The following is an 18258-nucleotide window of genomic DNA, read 5'->3' as shown; positions in this document are numbered from 1 at the left end:
TGTGTGTGTGTGTGTGTGTGTGTGTGTGTGGTCAAAAACTGTATGTGCTTCCGGATTGCACCCTAGGAACCAAATATTGGTTCCTATTTATACCAAGGGCACGAATTGGCTCTTACATTACTGATATGCATGGCTTTTTTGGGAAGTATTTTAACCAATAAAAACCAAGATTGTGCAATTCCGTCATGACTTGAAAAGTAGCCCTCTGACCGATCTGGCTCTACATTAGAGATGCAGTGAACGGATGAAACGGAGAATACAGAGGAAACAACAAAGGTCATTCTCTCCTGCTGAGGGAGGAGGCTGAGATTCAGATCAGACCTGACATCATATGGCACAGTGGAGCCAGGGAGGACGGGATAGCCGTGTGTCTTTTGTGGGTTTGAGCTGTGGGTTTGGGATTTGAAACAAGCTAAGGTCTTTTCTTTCCTGCTGAAAACAGAGGCTCAGATTCAGATCCGACCTGACATCAGACAGTACAGTTGAGTGAGAGAAGGGTAGTACAAAATGTTGGCTCCAGGAATAGCAATTCCGTGTGCTTGGACAATAAAGAAAATGTTTCCCGAAGGCTTCCTCCCAGCCATTTGCCCTAACTTTCTCGGAAAGTTAGACAGAATTAAATTGCAACGATTTAAACCACATTACTTGCCTTTTTAAAGTGTGTTTTTTTAATTACTTTTAACAAAAAATTTACTTAATGCAGAGAAAAGAAATGTTCAAAAGGTCTAACATGACAGATACCTAGCTGTCAAAGAGACAATGCCACACTTTGACATAGTGCCAGATATTGTAGTAGGCTACTGTACGGATGGAAAAACGGGATTCTGCAAGGATTATGTAGTTTAAAACATGTGTCAAATATTCTTTATTGTACACTCTGGATAAATGCACTGGGTAAAGGGTTACAGTAGTGTGTATATGTGTTTGTGTGTGTGTGTGTGTATAGTATACAGTTATAAATACTCTTGACTAGATTGAGGGCATTGCATTGCAAACGTGTGATATCTGCTTTGTATTAGTAACAATTTTATATGAAATCTGTTCAACTAATTCCAACTTAGTTTGAAGTCCTGTAAATTTAAAGAAGTCAATATACAGTCCTGGAATTACAGTATGACTCACTGTCGGCTACACGTGGCTTTATTAAGACAAATAGCTAAAAAATGTTATGGTGAGTGGTCCCAGGTCAGTGACATTATTCAGGTGTCCAGAGTTACAGTAAGTTACCCTCTCTGACAGGATACACCCTTTTACCTTTTAAATTGTCGGTCTTGCCCAAGGAAACACTGAGTAGAGGATTTTGACTTATAGCATTTCCTTTCCAAAGGACACATACAGCCTTCAGCTGCTTCCCTCTGCTTCTTTTTGCATCCTTTCCTGGGTCTTTTGTTCATATTCTCTCTCCTCCCACATATTCTTTGCACAAATAAACCACATGAGTGATTTTGCTTCAAGACTGATGCAGTGTACGGGACTGGTGGACAGTGAAGGGTGATTTTTTGGTTTGGTTCTGGGGTAGATATATGTGGAATATATGTACTGTACAGTGGAAGAGGTACTCTGAGCTTTTTCTTAAGTAACAGTAGCAATACCACATGGTATAAATACTCTGCTAAAAGTAAAAGTCCTGCAGTCAAGGTTACTAAAGTAAAAATAAAAGTACCAGTATCAAACAATACATAAAGTATGAATAGTTATCATACTCATTATACAAAATGGCCCATTTCAGAATTATGTATATTACTTTTAGATTTTAAATAATGATGCGTTAATGTGCCCGTCACTTAAGTATTGCCACCATAGACTGTGTGTATATATATATATAGTATGATACAGAATATATTAACGGTCTATGGTTGCCACTAGTAAATTTGGGGCTTACTTATTTATACTTTATCATTTTTGTTATCTGCTTAGTAGATTGTGGAATTCCCCCTGGGGGATCAACAAAGTCTTATCTAAACCTATGATAACACATTCTAATTGTTTTGCTAATTGCATTTTGTATTAGTAATCTGAATACGCAAGTTAACTAACCAAAAGTTATCAAAAGAAATATAAAAAGTACAATATTTCCCTCTGAAGTTTAAATCAAAATGTGTTGTCCTTTAACCACACTTGGAGCTGCAGTGTAAACAGAGGGAGTGGCGAGGTAGACAGATACAGTATCATTAACTGCTGATCCTCTTCTGTTCTCATTTTACCTCCGGCCTCCTTCACTGGCTCCCAACCGTTTTTTCCATCTCATCTCCTGTGTGCAGTCTTGGTTTTCTTGATCCTCTCTTACTTTGAAACACAGAACAGGGCCACATTTGACAGATTTGTGCAGTCAGTCCCGGGTCTGTTGAACAAGCTGACTGTCTGCACCTTTCTCTCATGTACTGATGCAAAGTGTAAGTGTGTCTGCATGTATGTTTGTTTTGTGTGTGTGTGTGGATAGGTTGACACAGTGTGTTGTCAGCAGTAATCTAAACTGCTGCTCTTCAGAGATGCACTGTGCGTGTGTGAATGTGTGTTTGTGTGTGTCGGAGCTTGTGCCCCGTCAAGAAGGAGACAGCGAGGAGCTGCTGAGTCACCGTGGCAACTGGCTGGGCAGCCATGACAGGATTTTGTTAACATGTTAGATGCCGTGAGTCTAAAAGATGGGAAGCATTTCTAAGTTACAGCCTTGCTGGTGCATTCCCTTTTTGTCCTTAATGTTTAATCACAGAGAAGGATTATTTTCTAATATCACCATCCATATAAACTATTTACTTCCTCTAATCAAACAGAACCCCCACCCTCTGTATCATACCTTTGTTATAAAAAGAAAAGAAAGGGAGAAAAGCATGAGGAAACTTCTGCAGCATGCCTACAGCATGATTTATACAAATTCAACAGACATGAGCATCACTTTCAGCGTTGAGATTTCTGACCTCGCTAACGGACTCCCAGACACATTTCAGCTGTCCAGATTGTTAGCTCCTATCTATAATGGGCTACTCATTTATCCTCTGCGTGTTCCTAGTGTTGACGATCGCAGTCTCACTTTGCTACTTGTTACCACCACAATTCACGAGTGGGGTATTTACTATCCGTATTTTAATGTCATAGAACACAATGCTAAAATCTCTTAAACATGTGTTAACCACATAACTTATTTTAGGCATCTAACCAAAAAACTGTTAAAACCTGAACCTAAAGTTAAAGAATCTGGACAAACAGTTCAAAAACCTAATGACTTTGAGATGACGGAATTGGAAGTGCTAACTCATTTCCAGGTTTTAGGACTTGTTCCTATAACACTCTCTACTCTAAAATGTTCCATATAGGGCGGGCGCCATTGTTTGATGATAATTCTCTGTGGGTTCATCACTGTAAGTACACTCACAGCTTACACATAGTAGAAATTGGATACATTGTTAAAATTTAAATATTGAGTAGTTCAGCTTTAAGATGTCTGGATTTTTATGATAAAATCTTTTCCCAGAGCAGTTTGAATTACCTCCCCAGTAAGACTATTGCCTGTCGTGTATCTCCATACAACCCCATTCTTTTACTATATTGTAGCTCTATTATCATCTAAATGTGTTTTCCATTCATGTTAGCGTCACTCATGACCTTATTACAGTACACACACGTCTGATGCATGTCCAGTATCAGCAGTTTTACATGAAATAGCTTAGCACTCTTTAAAGTTGCAATGCAGCTGGTTTTAGAGGTGAATGGGTCATTTTCCACATATAGTCTTACAGCTAAAGTGTTACAATGCTTTACACAGCTCAGCACACACTCTGAACTTTAAGATTGTGCATAAAACCTGACCTTTTTCTGTTAGTCCCTTTATTTAGAGTAAGCGACAACAGAAATGGAAATAACAGATACTTTAAAGTACAGAGGTTATTGGTAGCTATAGGTTTGCTCTCCTCTACAGTAGAAATTACAGTTATATCCATAAGATGCAATAAAATGTGACATTGTTTAAAACTCCCTCCAGAAGCAACATATAGGCTATTTGGTGACATTGACAATGGTGTCGGGCAAACTTCTCTAATGTAAACTCACTTTAATTTTTTTATTGGCCAAATTGCCTTCATTTACCTTCATTTTTAGGCTGCTAATCTTTATGCTGCTCAAATTTATCAATCTGATTAATAGTAAACTGAATTAGATTAGACATCCTTTATGATACACAGAAAAACAAATGACTGGGAAAATACAGGTAATTTTGCGCCTTGTGATTATCCCTGGCTACAGTTTGACTACTTTTCATTTGTCACTGTGTCACTAGTGACCAAAACCAAATGCCTCTTGATGATGTTTATTTTTGAATGACAAGAGCACAAAAGCACTCTTATTCTCGCACACTCACCACCTCTCTCTCTCTCTTTCTCTGTTCTCCTGACTTGGTGCCTCTCATTCATTTCAACCGTGTGTGAACCCTCCAGACAACAAAACTGAAAGCTGCAGTGTCGGCTAATGATGTCCAAATGAAGCGTCATGAACCATTAGTTGCATTTGTTGACACTACAAGATGGAGGCTCTTGGTTTAAAGAAAAAGGGTCAAAGAATTTGATTCAGTGTGCTTTAAACCCTTTGTTGAAAAGAGAGCTCCATCCAGTGGGCTAGAAAAGGGTTCATGAAGCTTTATTTGGCTATCACTAAGTGTTGGCCACTTGCTGTCCTTCAGTTAACTCAGAGTACTCAAACTAAAGCAGTGGTGTGCTTCCTTGTTGTCAGGCCAGGAGGCAGGATGCTTGTGATTCTACTGAGTTGGAAAAATTCACTGCCACTTTACATAATACAATCCTTGTAAAATCTAGCAATAAAGAAAGTTCTGACAAACACTAAGTGCAAAATAAATTGTGTATATTAACATCATTTGGCAAGAAACCAACCAGAATTATTGTCTGATTCTTTATTACATTTTCTGCAACCATCAAGCCTATGGAGGCAGGAGGGAGCAGCTTCCCGGGGCCGTAATCCCTAATCACTGTTGTTACATCATTGGCTCAGACTTATACACTGTACTGTGACTCATCACTGAACTCAACTGACCTGTGGCTCAGCTGAAAAACAAATGGTAAATAACTTGTCTTCAGTAACTCAGAAATGTCCATCTTCAGACAGATCAGTTAATGTCAGTGGATGTCTGTTGTTTTGAATGCCATGACGTCTCTCTCTCATGGGTGGGCCAAATTCTGTGGGGGGGCAAAGCAGTGAAAGGGGAGGTAACCTTGCCCCTTATGACCTCATATTGATAATGGCCTTCTGAACCTAGGTCCCCTTTTAACCCCTATACATGATTGATAACATTTGAAAAGGGTGGGGGGACCAGACCTATCTGCAACAGCAAACAAAACATGAGCTTGCAGATTCATCTGGTTCCCAGGCAACAGCTGCCCAGGATATCCTGTCTGACTCATATGTGTGCTCAAAATAAGCACATGGAGTGCTTTTGATTAGTGGACTGTTTGTTTTTATCTTTTTTTTAAGCAAAGTGAAGAAATACTATTTTATACTGTACCATTATTTTTGCTATGGCCAATAATGTCTGCTCCTCTAGCGGCGTCACTGGGAGAGGAGGGGGGGGGCTGGGTTTGAGCTTAATTTAGGTGATGGTTAATGTTCTCACACACACAGACACGCACTCACACACACAAAAACATAATCCACCAAATCTCTTGCATTTTCATAGTGCAGTTATGTGTTGGATTTCCTGCCAATGTGTGTGTGTTTGTGTGTTTGTGTGCGTGTTTGTATATGTGTGTGTGTTTGTGTGTGTGTGTTTGTGTGTACGGTTGCGTGATAACTGTCAGTGTTTTGGAGGATGAGATGATTATGTAGCAGAAGGCTGGGTTCAGGGAGGGAGAGGTGACGGAAACTGGAGCGAGGGATTGTGGGTGCAGGGATAGTTTTAATCCCCCGATGCAACAGCTGTCCCACCCAACAACCCAACAACCCAACAACCCATCATCATCATCATCATCATCATCATCAGGGTTAATTTCTAGAATTGGTAAACAAAGTATTCGGCATATGTCATACAATTGTTAAATATTCTTTAAATAAATGAGCTGTTTATGAAAGCAGCCTTCTGAGCTTCCACATAGAAAGTTTCAGTCAGTCACAGCGGTTGCCATATTGGAAATTGGGGAATTTTTGCCCTCAAAAATCAATATTAATATCGGTCTCAAAAATCCCATGTGGGTTGGGCTCTATTCTTTACTAAGAGGAACTCACACACATAATCATTTTACACATTGGTAATAAGACAAATATTGATTACTGCAGCTTTAATATAAAATGAAGCAATAGCTTATGTATGGACTACAATTCCTCTTTCCTAAAGGAGGGGAATGATCCTTGGTAATCTCTTGTGCTATACAAAGCTCTTTGTGGTCCTTTGTGATTGTATCCACCGTGATGAGGGCTTTAAAGAGGCACATTTCCCATGTGCTCGCAGTGCTCTTCCTTTCCTGTAGGACCGGGGGTTAGCGACCTGCCTGCAGGGACTGGAAGACTCGTCCAAAATGTCTCCGAAATCTAAATTCAAGGTCATACAAAGTTTCAGCATCAGTTAAAAACCGAATTTCTTTGTCTGCCATACTTAATTTGCATAGGATAAGTAAAGTAAAAAAAAACCCACATTGATAATATATAAACTAATAAGAGTGCTATTGTGAGAAATGAGAGGCAGAATGGCTGGGAGAAAAGAAAGAACACCAGCTCCAGGCCACTGAACATTCTGGCTTATGAAACCTCTCCATTGGAGCCATAAATATTGCAGAATAATATGCTAAGAGGGTAATAGAGGTTAGGAAGCCTCTGTTTGGGATTGGTCCATTTTTGTGAGTGTGTGTGTGTTGGAGAGAGAGAGTGCTGTGTGATTATAAGACACAATGTGTGCAGTAAAGCATTTCAGTAACTAGAATTTGTAGGGAAATGTATTTGAAAGAAACATTGAACAAAATCAGAAGCAATAACAGGAAAAAAGACATTCATAGCATAGCTGCAATAGAGCAACAGAGAGAAATGACGGTAGAAAAGAGGTAGAAACCCAAACTGTGTGTGTTGTGTGAGGTGTCCTCTGTATTGGTCCCCCTGAAACAATGGCCTACAGTTCCACTCAGGGCCTGCTAACACTATACTGTATGTCCTCATACTGGCTACTGGCCTGTGTGCGTGTGCATGTGTGCGTGTGTTACAGTTGCAAGACAATGACAGCTTGTTTGCTGGGATGGAGGATGGAGGGACAAACAGAAACAGAGGACAGAGAGTTTGTTCAGGGGTCATGCTGTCTATATGTCGGGACACCGGTTATGTTTGTGAGATTTAGCCGGTGGAGTGAAAAGTGAATCCAAGCCATACTCCATCTTTAAGGTTGAGGTTTATTTTTAGTTTTTAAATAAATTAACAAAATGGATTTAAGTTGGTTACATTTTGTTATCGTTGTCTTTCTTTTGGATTTCTGTCGACAAAGTTGAGTTCATGTTGGTCTAGCTACCCAGTTCTTCTTCTTCTGTTTATTTACATATTTTAAAACACCAAACACATCACATCTTGTGCACTGTGTTTTTAGACTATAATAATTATAATTGTCATTAATTTTTTTGAACAGGAAAAGTGCATAAAAAACATTAACGGATGTTGTGTGCCCAGTTGTAGCAAATTGCTAGTTTGCGCCCGTAGTCCCTGGACAGGTCCTGTACATGACACAATTAAATACAGACAAAGTATTTACAGTATGAAACACTGATACATAAAGCCATAAAAATCTACAGACATTATTGTCCCCCTATCCCACGACATCTAGAGCTAAAACTAGTTGTAGCTTATCCCCCATCAACCAAAAACACATCAATTCAGCAACCAATTTAACCAGCAGTGCTTTGCTAAGCGTGAGAAAGAGTGCGAGTTAGTGCAAGAAATTAGCTCCGCAGGAAGAGTATTCCACTGATTTATAGCCATACAGGAGAATGCAGTTTTGCATTGTGCAAAACTGCATTGGCCCCTTGTGGCTGATCTAGTTCTCCGTGTTGGTTTTTCAGAGCAGAGTGTAACAAATCTTTCAGAGGAGGAGCAGAAGAATTATGTATTATGCATCATTATATTCAGTCCCTAAAGTGTCGTAGCAGTCAGACAGAGAGGAAAATACTTGTTTCTGTATTAGCATTTGAATACAATGGAGTCCACAAAAGATTTCCACAATAAAAAAAAAAATGGATAGGAAGGCCATTTCCATTCAAATCGACGTAGCAGAATGGTCAGAGCAAGGGGGTAAGCGAGTGTCCACTAAGCGAAGCTCCTATGGCGCCATTTTGATGCTACCAAGCCATCATCCACCGTTAGCATTGCGTTGACTGCCATTCATTTTGACGCCACTCTGACAGTGAATAACTTTACATCTGAAGCGTTTATTTCTAAAGAAACACAACAATGTGTAAAAGGCTCCATTTCCTTGTATCTCACATTATGGCTCCGTAGCAGACAATAGTGTCATAACCACATGACTTCCTGTTGCATAGTAGGGAATTCCCGAACAGTACAGGATAAGCTCAGCTTGCTCTCGTCACATCGACGTCTTCAAGCTTCAGTTGGACTCAGCCAGTAACGCTCTGCCGTCACCAGAAAGTGCTTCTAACATCCTTCACTGGTCTCTGTCCAGAACAACGGGATCTGTTGATCCATTTCCGAGCAGCAGCCATATTTATGTGTATCATTGCCACGGTAACACATTAACTTCTGATAATAAGCCCACTTCCGGCAAGTCGCGGAGCTGATGGTTTGCAGTAATGGACAAATGAGCAGTGGAGTAGTAACGTTACGAGGCAGAGAGCCAGCCGCTACATGAGTCAAAGGAACTTCACGTTTCATCCACACAAAGCACGTTGGGCTGGCTCTAACGTTAGCGGTCCGCTAACCCAGTGCCGCTGGGCTCTCCCTCCTCACTCCCGGAACTCCGGACGTCTCTCGAGCTGGGTCAGGCGGCTCCCCTCCCAGTGAGCTGTGACACAGTTTACGGCCCAACTGAAGCAAGTTGTCCCTATGACAACTAACAATCGCCATTTTGTTCTGTACAAATTAAATTACCAAGGGAAACACTTCAATGACCTTTCTATCCATTTTATTTCTATGATTTTACATTAACTCAGGTTTTTTGGTATCAAGAAGCTGGTTTACTATTAACTGGGGTACATCACCACGGTAACCTACACTGCCCAGCTAACCCGCTCTGAAGCAGGGTCAGTTAAGAGGACCTGATTAAAACCAGTCAATAACTAATAACCAATGAGAAAAAGTGAAGTCATCAGTTTCTTTACAAGATTCTGACATTAAAAAAGCACTGACTCTACAAGAAAGACATGAAGGGCAGTAGATCAATAGAATCACTTTTCTTTCCGTGATTATTCAATGTCAGAGAGAATAAAAACATTTTTTGAACGTCTGTGTCCGGGCTGCGCTTACTGTAAAACAAGGCTTCTAGCAAAAAGAAAGATGGTGGTTTACCATGCTAACAGCCTAATAATGGGAGCCTCGCTGTAGTTCAAAAATGTTAAATGTTTTTTGTATTTTCTCTTGTTCATCAAATGTTCTCGGACTCTGCCGTTGGGGTTTGTGAGCTCCGATTTGTTCAAGAGCGTCACATGAGCAGAGCCACACCGCCAAACTAAAATGCATATTACTGCCATAAATGGTTCAAGTGTCTTGACTGAAATGATTATAATTTTTACATATAGATATATGTATGTATTTTCATAACAGATAATATTCTTGACAGTGTTTACTTCAGTACAGATAACTTTTACGCTCTTATTCCATCCAGAACGGTTTTTAGATGCTGTGCTGATTTTTGTTTTCATGCAATTAGATTATCTTTTTTTATTTCCGCTTGAGCTTAATCAGTAGAAACGACCTTAATGGCAACACACACTTGCAGTGTATGACAGACATCAAAACACTGGCACCCATTGTTTTCTGTGTCAGTCCACACACTGGTGCCATCTTGACGCCTGACATTGTGTGTGTGTGTGTGTGTGTGTGTGTGTGTGTGTGTGTGTGTGTGTGTGTGTGTGTGTGTGTGTGTGTGTGTGTGTGTGTGTGTGTGTGTGTGTGTGTGTGTGTGTGTGTGTGTGTGTGTGTGTGTGTGTGTGTGTGTGTGTGTGTGTGTGTGTGTGTGTGTGTTGTTGCCCAGCGCAAACCCATTCCAGAAAGGCAGCAGTTTAATTCTCTCTGTAGATCGGCACATCTTGGCTATAAAACTAAATGTTTTGCTGGATTATTTTGGAATTAGAAGTCATTTTCTATGCAAAATTCATGGCTTTTTATTGTAGGGGGAAAATTACTTAATGAATTCATGTTGGCTTTATTGCATTACTTATTTAAAGGCCATTTTTATTTAGCTTTGTATTGATTGAGAAGTACCTGATTGAAATTAAACAGCTGCTGTAGTATCAGGAGTTCCAAGACAATAGGAAAAGAAAAACACAACACTGGGCCCTATCTTGCACCCAGTGCAGCGCAAAGCCAGACGAGAAGTGTCTTTGCTAGTAGACCGACGCAGTTGTCAATATCCCATTCAGCATCCTCGTCATCTAAATAACAAATGCACCTGCGCCCATCAGTCCGCCCATGGGCGCGCTGGTCTTACAGGGAGGTGTGTTCAGGTGAATTCTTGGCGTATTGCTATCTTGAGGCAGCAGAAAGTGATCGCGCCATTGACCCGCAAAAACCTGGTCTAAAGTCAATAACACAGCATTTCATTGTTATTTTAACTTCTTGTTACACACACACAGGGACGCGCATCAGCACACAAACATGCAGAAGATAAAAAATAAAAATATTACAATGTCAAATAGTCACGCGCACAAGCAGTTTCTTCTCCTGAAAATCTCTCCTGCTTAGCAAATCCGCCATCTTAATAGCAATGTGCAAGGTACAAACACGCCTGGCTTTTAAAGGAAATGGGAGATGACACTCTGATTGCTTGTTGTATGTTACGCCCAAATCAGACCTATGATTAATTAAGCCACTAGGTCCAACCCTTTTGAACCATGCGCCTGGCGTAAAGACCCTTTTTTTTACTTTTAGCAAAAGTGGATTTGTACATGTCATAAAATCACTTGCGCGAGGCGCTTAACGCCAAGCACTTAGATCGTTGAAATAGGGCCCATTATGCTTTCTAGGAAATTCTCAGTATCTTTGGTAAATAAAGTAGGGTACTTGAAGGTATCGACATAAGAGTGACATGGTCATGAACACATCAACCCTAACCTTAACTTATCATGACAAAACCAAATGACACTTACTAAAACGTTATAATAATGTTTCAGTGTGACAGTGTCATGTCACTCTTATGTAGATACCTTTAAGTAAAGTGTAACCTAAAGTAGATTATACACACCGTCAGTTCAGCCTGTTTGCTTTTCGACCATTATGTTGTAACATACAGAAAATGTGTACACATGACTGAGCTGTCGTAACAGTTATAAAAGTTATCATAAAAGAAATCCACAAGACATTTTACTTTCACAAACTTGTCTACATTGACATTATGTTCTTGCACACTTTATCATTGCTTTGACTTTAATCATCTAACATGAATTCATCTCAGAAAGTTATTCCACAGGCAAGCGTGTCTCACTCATTACGAGAGAGGAGAGAAAGGGAACGGAGAACAGTGAAAGCAGAGAAACGGAGGAGAGAAAGCACATCAGACAGTGCAACATGTGCCAGTTTTGGTTCCATCTGTCTACAAATTGTGTTAACTGGGCAGTCACACCGTTGCTTACCTGAATCAACAGACTTGTAAAAGGTGTGAAGTGGTCACTCACATGTAAATTATAAATGTGATGATTACTGGCAGGAAGAACATATACGTTTATGACACACAGGTAATGTGATTGTCAAGGCAACCTGTGAAGTGGACTGGGAAAAGAGAGTAACCCTAATCACACCTCTTCTTTTTCTCTCCAGTAACAGGAACATGGACCTGAGCCTGCGAGATGCTCTGGGTGGGGGTGGAGGTGGGGTCTCAGGTGGGGCCCCTGCTGAGGCCCTGCTGAAGAGAGACTTCGTGGCCTCGCTGGAGAAAGAGAGCTATGATGACAAGGTGGGAGAGACAGTCTCCAAGAGCGACTACCGGCCCTTACTGGATGGAAAGGACACCAAGAGTGGTAAGTCGCTGGGAGCGAGGAGGTTAGATTGGCATTGGCTTGTAGGCATTTAAAAAAGTTGTTTTATTTTTTTAACTCACTGGGCTTGAATTTAAGTCATCTGGGTGAAATCTGCCTCAAGTTTCAAGGTGGTGAACTGTTTAAAACAGACATTTTACTTGTGTGTGTTCACTGCACTCTTAAAGGACCATACCAGTGGTTTTGCATGTTCAAGCCAAATAACCACCCTCTGCTTACACCTTCCAAAAGTACCAGTCATAATACACAGTCATATTTTAGCTTTAGCTAAAGTATTTTAAAGCTCGTACACCCACCCAACCTGCCAACACACACATTTGCATTTATGTCGTAATTAGGATTTCACTCGTGAACAATCTGGCAGAGATCATTGCATTCCTATGAACAGGTTCATATGATATCATATGAAAACTCATGCGCAACAATTCTTATGAGATCGTACGAAATTACAGCCGTCACCGTCGGTCACATGACAAGTTCAGCTAAATGGTCACATGACAGTTAAGTTTAATGGCTTTTTTACATTTAACAAAAGGCGGTCGCATGCGGCGATGACAGTTAAGTTCAGGCACCAAAACAACTAGTTAAGATTAAAAAATAAAATAAAAAAAATAAAAAGATTGTGACAAGATTGAAATAAATACCTGTTTCCTGTGTGAAAGTCTTATGTTTTCTTCTCAACTGTTTCCGGGACACGAACTCGGCTCCCCCAGCTTGAAAGCCCTGTGTTTATCTTTGTGGTCTTATACAGCAGCAATCAATAATTCAATAATAAATACGTGGCATACATACCAACTACAGTGTCCTACCTTTGCTAGCTATACAGTATGTACAAATTACTTTTCCAAAGTCATATGTCTTATGTGCAGTAAACTGACCTTTACGTGTAAAATAGGTGAGATGCACTTTTTAAGGATGAAAATACTCATTTGATGAGTAATTGTTTTCTCAAATTCAGTCCACAAATATATTTGGGATGATGTTTCTCATCAGATTTCTGTCAGAAGCTGTAGATGAATATGTGTGTGTCTGGAGGCTGATGGAGCTCAGTGGTGAACTGAAATATTTCCGTTAAAATTCTGTTTAACAGTGATATTAGTAATTATAACCTGGTATTTATTTAATTATTTGTTTATTTATTTTTCCAGTAATTAGGTCCTTGAAATGAAGTTATTAATTAAATTCTTTCAATTCAATTAAAAACCTTCCTGTAAAAGGTTAATATTTGTGCAAAGTATCATACATGCAATAGTAGTAAAATGTAATCTTGTAATATACATGTACGTATTCCATAGCGGTTGTAGAGTTTAGAAACACATAAATCTGAATGAGAATACTTTATTGATCCCCTCAGGGAAATTATTCAGTTGCTCACAGTCAAATTCAAGGTAAAATAAGTGTAAAATATATAGTGTATGAAGTAACATAGCTACAATAAGAAATAAATGAAAATGTTAAGTAGAAGTAAGTGAGATTTGGTTACAAGTAAGATAAGGTTAAAAGATTGTAGTGCGGTGTCAACATACAGACAGTACGGACATAAATAAGTGCAGTGTGAATATAAGTGGCAGCAGTGAATAAATAACACCTGTAAAAATAGCATATGCTCTGTGTACGGATGAAGTGAACAATAGATGGATGACAGACAGAAGAAGAGGGCAGAGCTGGGAGGTTAAGAGAGAAGGAATATAGATAAGAGTGTACTGCAGGATTTGAGTACAATAGACATAAGATGGAAAATAAAGGAGTCGTCAAGGCTTGAGCTACCAAAATCAATTATAATTATAGTTATAATGTACAGCAGGGATCATTTATTGATGTCATTTATCAAGATATAGTGTGTAGTTTCATTCTAAGGAATGAAAAGAATTCTGTCGGTGCATCCACATGAGACAAGCCTTCCGTAATGGCGCTTCACCCCAACCTCTCCTCCACTCAGTTGCTAGTAGCCAAGGAGGACACGAATGATAAAATAAACATGGACTCTTCAGAAGAGGTAACTATCTTCACTCGAGTTGCTCCTCGGGAAAGTCACCGGACAACATAATCTTGTGAACACAGCCATACTGAGAAATACAGAGAGAGTTGTGTGGAGACGGACGTTTGTTAATATAAAAAAGTTACGCACTAAAGCTTTAACATACACTGCTTGCATAGTATTTCCCTGGTTCTTACAGTATGATGTGTTAATATTTAGTGTTGTTTTTAACAATTTAGGGCACCGCATGTTGATAGAGGTTTTAGCCTATGGCTGAATTTAAATGGTTGAAATGAAGGGATCATGTTATTCCGATAATATAGTATATATATATATATATATAGTCATACTCAACAGCAGTTCAATAATGGTCATGGACTTCTTCTTTTTTATTGTTTAGAGTACAGACACTGCAAGCTCCTCAGATTATAGTCTATGAATCAGGGCCATCAGGGATCCTGCTACGAGTGTGTGCGTGCGTGCGTGCGCGTGCGTGCATTTAAGTGTAATTGCCTCGACACTTTGGCCCACCCTGTCTAGACAAAAAAATTAGCTGACTGTCTTACTTTGTCTTTATCAGGCTTGTTCTCTTTATTTCTCTGCTTTTTTTGTGTCTTTTAGGCCTCATCTTGATTTCCCGATTTCTTTCCCCCTAGAACCTATATATATATTTATTTGCTTTCTCTTTCTTTCAGTCTCTGTTCCAACCGTCCTCTCCGTCTTTCTCTTTTCATTCTCTTGTCATTGTTACACTGTGTCAGCCTGAGGACTGTGCTGTATTAGCATCATTACCATCCACACACACACACACATACACACACACACACACACACACACAATCAGCACCCAGCCAGTGGCACGTTCTGGTCCAATTAGTGTTAACCTGTCTAGCTGTCAGTCCAGAGCTGTAAGCAACCAGAGTTTGGCAACAACTCTATTCATGGCACTTGTAGACGGACACGTTGGTCAAATTATCTCGTAATATAGTGATTCACTGTCATAAAGTTCATTTTTCTTTTTTTTCATTCATTTTTCTTCCATATTTTTCACGTTATAGCGAGGCTATGTATCTGTTGAAAGACAAAATAACACATATTTTCTCTTACAAATTTAAATTTGCAATACGCTATAAAACACGCTGTTGCTCAATTCAGTAAACTCAAGGGTCTCGCAGATACATTCTGTATTGCTGCAAAATGGAATTGTCAAAAAAAAGTTACATTGTAGTGTGCAATTTATATAATAAAAGGTCAATACTTGGCGTCTGTGTATCAATATATATTTATATTTTTACCACAGAAAATATCGCGACACCATCCTGTACCCTCAGTTCCTAGATGCTCCACCCCTAGTTTATATACTATTATTACCAATTCCAGATTCAATATGTAACTGTAATGTAATGGCATAAAGGTTATGGATGGAAAACAGATATTGCAAAATATTGGTTTTATATTTACGTCGCTAAACAAAGACGGCACATCAAAAGTTGAGTGCGTGTTTATTTTAATCCTTTACGATAAAGCATGAGAGGCTGTCGTATCATTTCACGTAGTCTTTGACATGCCCATGTACAGCTGGTATGATCTCTAGAAACAGGCACACGTCCTCCGGCTGTGTATGTGCGTGTATGTGTGTGTTTGTGACTATCTAAAACACTGGGGACTGTAAAGGCCTGTGGGCTGTGTTCTGTGTGTGCTATATGGGTGGGGAAGACATTTTAACACATGGCTTGTCAAATGTTTTTATGTCAAACACTTTCAATCAACTACGCATTGCACCACAGACTCACATGTGATAACACATTAACACAGGGACCAGTGTAGGACCCCTCAACAATCAGTTCTGTTTTTTTACTTTTATTCTGTATATCTAGTGGATTAAAAGAGTAAAAAAAATTGCCCATGAAGCTTCATTCTTTAAGGGTGTTCCAGCAGAGATCTGAAGGCAGTGAATGATTTGTGGAAGGTGTCCCTTTGACTTAAAGACTCTGGCTAGATGTTTTGACAACCCAGCCACATAACAGAGCCCTGCTGGGATGCTCCTAGCGGTCCCTGTTGAGTTAGTGTCGGCTGCGTTCCTTCAGTTAGAGGCCGTAGCAACTCAAATTCAGCCAGCACAAACCCCTGAACCACAGCGGGCTGGTGTCCAGCGATAGGCTTGGTCTATTAAATTGTTGTCTCGAATTGTCAGACCCTCGTCCACAGCTCTGCTAAGAAGGGTCTGGCTAGTCCACACAACAATCCGGGATGGGAGAAAAACGTGCTCTGGTTTATTGACATTTCTTTAAACCAATCCCAATCGTCTTGGGCGGCGCTAAGTGGAACATGTGTCTGTTCAAAAGTAGTTTCAGTCGTGCAACAGAAAACTGAGATTGGACAGATAGTCTAGCTAGCAATCTGGATTTACCCTGCAGAGATCTGAGGAGCAGGTAATCATAGTCCTCATGAATCTATTGTTAGTTTAAAATGCCAACACAAACCTTGTCGATATAGACTGCATTGTGGATAATGTAAACACCAGGTTGTGACTTTGAACAACAGTGGTAAAGGGAGTGCAATGTGGAGTACTCTGGAGTGGAGGATTTTCATCATCCATTTCATGTAATTGTCTGACGGTTTCCTTCCAAATGTTGGTGAAAGAAAAGTTAGTATTGTTAATATATTTTGTACCATACTAATTGTAGATGGAGGAATTTTAAATCCTGTTTAATTTATATAATGCGCTCAAAAGAAGGTGGTCTTCCATCAGGTGGACAGCAGGTCACAACTGTTTCAGCTAATAATGGTGCGAGAGAAATGAATTATGGGTGCTGCAAGACCCGTGTGTTTTTTATTTTGGATGAGTATACAGTTTTATCTTTGCAGTAGAATTTGTTCGTAGCCTCATTCAGCTTAGAGAACCATTTCAAAGCTAGGAGGAATAACCCTGATAATGGATAGTTAATTGGCTGTAGCAAACGCAGTATAGAATGTAGTGTAGAAAGTAGTATGCGTCATGCAGGGGTGAGTGTGAGGCAACAGGGAAAGTTCCCAAACGCAGACGATAGAAGACAGAAAGGTCAGGACTGAATCGGTTGGCTATGACAGTACAACAATAATGTGTAACAATGAACAATAATTAGATCTGAAAGCAGGTGGAAAATGGTATTGATTAGTACAACATTTTACTTGCCAGACTGACATATTTGCATATGTAGTTTGATGGAAAGGGTACATGTCAGAATCACTACCACTCAAAAAGATCCATAGAAATTGGTAGTGGGAAGTGTTGTGCCTTTCCTTATATTTTAGTGTTAATAATGTGGACGCTGTGGAGTCATTTGAGGCCCGTGATGAAGGGCTGCAATAAACCTGGCTCCTGCTATGTGAGCTGAATGGCAAACCACATGCTCATCTGTCCTCAGTGTCAGTGAGGGCAAAGCTTTAGTTCTGCCACCTTTTTCTTCCTTGTGCACAGCATCTACAGTATAGCTCCAAAATCAAGCAGTTTCTCTTTCTGTTAGTTTAAAGTCGTTTAGTAGAATTCTAAGTTGCGGCGTGTTGGACTGGGCATTGTTCAAAATGTTTTAAGACCGGTATTGATACCAATACCTTGACTTCGATACTGGTTCCTGAACAACATTACGCCTAAAGGCAAAATTCCTTTTATTTAATTTTCAGCTCCTACTATGTGAGCCCTGTCTTTGTGCGTAACGTGGAGTTTTTCCCCCCTGCTTCTACTTCTTAGACAGCCAATCACCGGCATTATAGGCTCTTGGTAGAAGCATGCTGCATGCTTATTGGCTCACTGACACTGATGAGATTTACTCCTTAGGTATTGAAAGTGGTTATTGAATCTGGCAATTCTGGAAATACACTATAAATGATACTAATACTAACTAAAACTGACCGTGACTGCAGTGCTGAACGCAAAAGTTATCTACTGGTTTGATAGGCATGAACATTTTGCCACAATCCCTGGTTTAAACATGCAGCTTGTTAAAAGAGTGTGTAGCTTACAGTTAAAAGGTTTGCATTCAGTACAGGTATTGAAATAATAATAAGGTTGTTGCTGTATAAATGACTCTTTACTTGGCTGAGTAGGCGCTGAGATTTCAAAGAGAGT

General features: G+C 39.8%; 1 protein-coding gene across 6 annotated transcripts in view; it reads left to right on the top strand.

Annotated features, from left to right (window-relative positions):
• Positions 1-18258, top strand: part of LOC116700276 (microtubule-associated protein 4) — an 89356-nt gene that overhangs the window by 8200 nt on the left and 62898 nt on the right. For all 6 annotated transcript variants that reach the window (XM_032533323.1, XM_032533326.1, XM_032533325.1 and 3 more), the window contains exon 2: positions 11956-12155. In XM_032533323.1, coding sequence (XP_032389214.1) covers positions 11966-12155 — 190 coding nt within the window. In that variant the 5' untranslated portion in view covers positions 11956-11965. The remainder of the gene's footprint in view (positions 1-11955; positions 12156-18258) is intronic.

This window comes from Etheostoma spectabile, chromosome 13 (genome assembly GCF_008692095.1).
Source record: "Etheostoma spectabile isolate EspeVRDwgs_2016 chromosome 13, UIUC_Espe_1.0, whole genome shotgun sequence".
Classification (NCBI taxonomy): Eukaryota; Metazoa; Chordata; class Actinopteri; order Perciformes; family Percidae; genus Etheostoma; species Etheostoma spectabile.
Note: the sequence above shows the minus strand (reverse complement) of the source record. Positions and strands in the feature narration are given on the sequence as shown.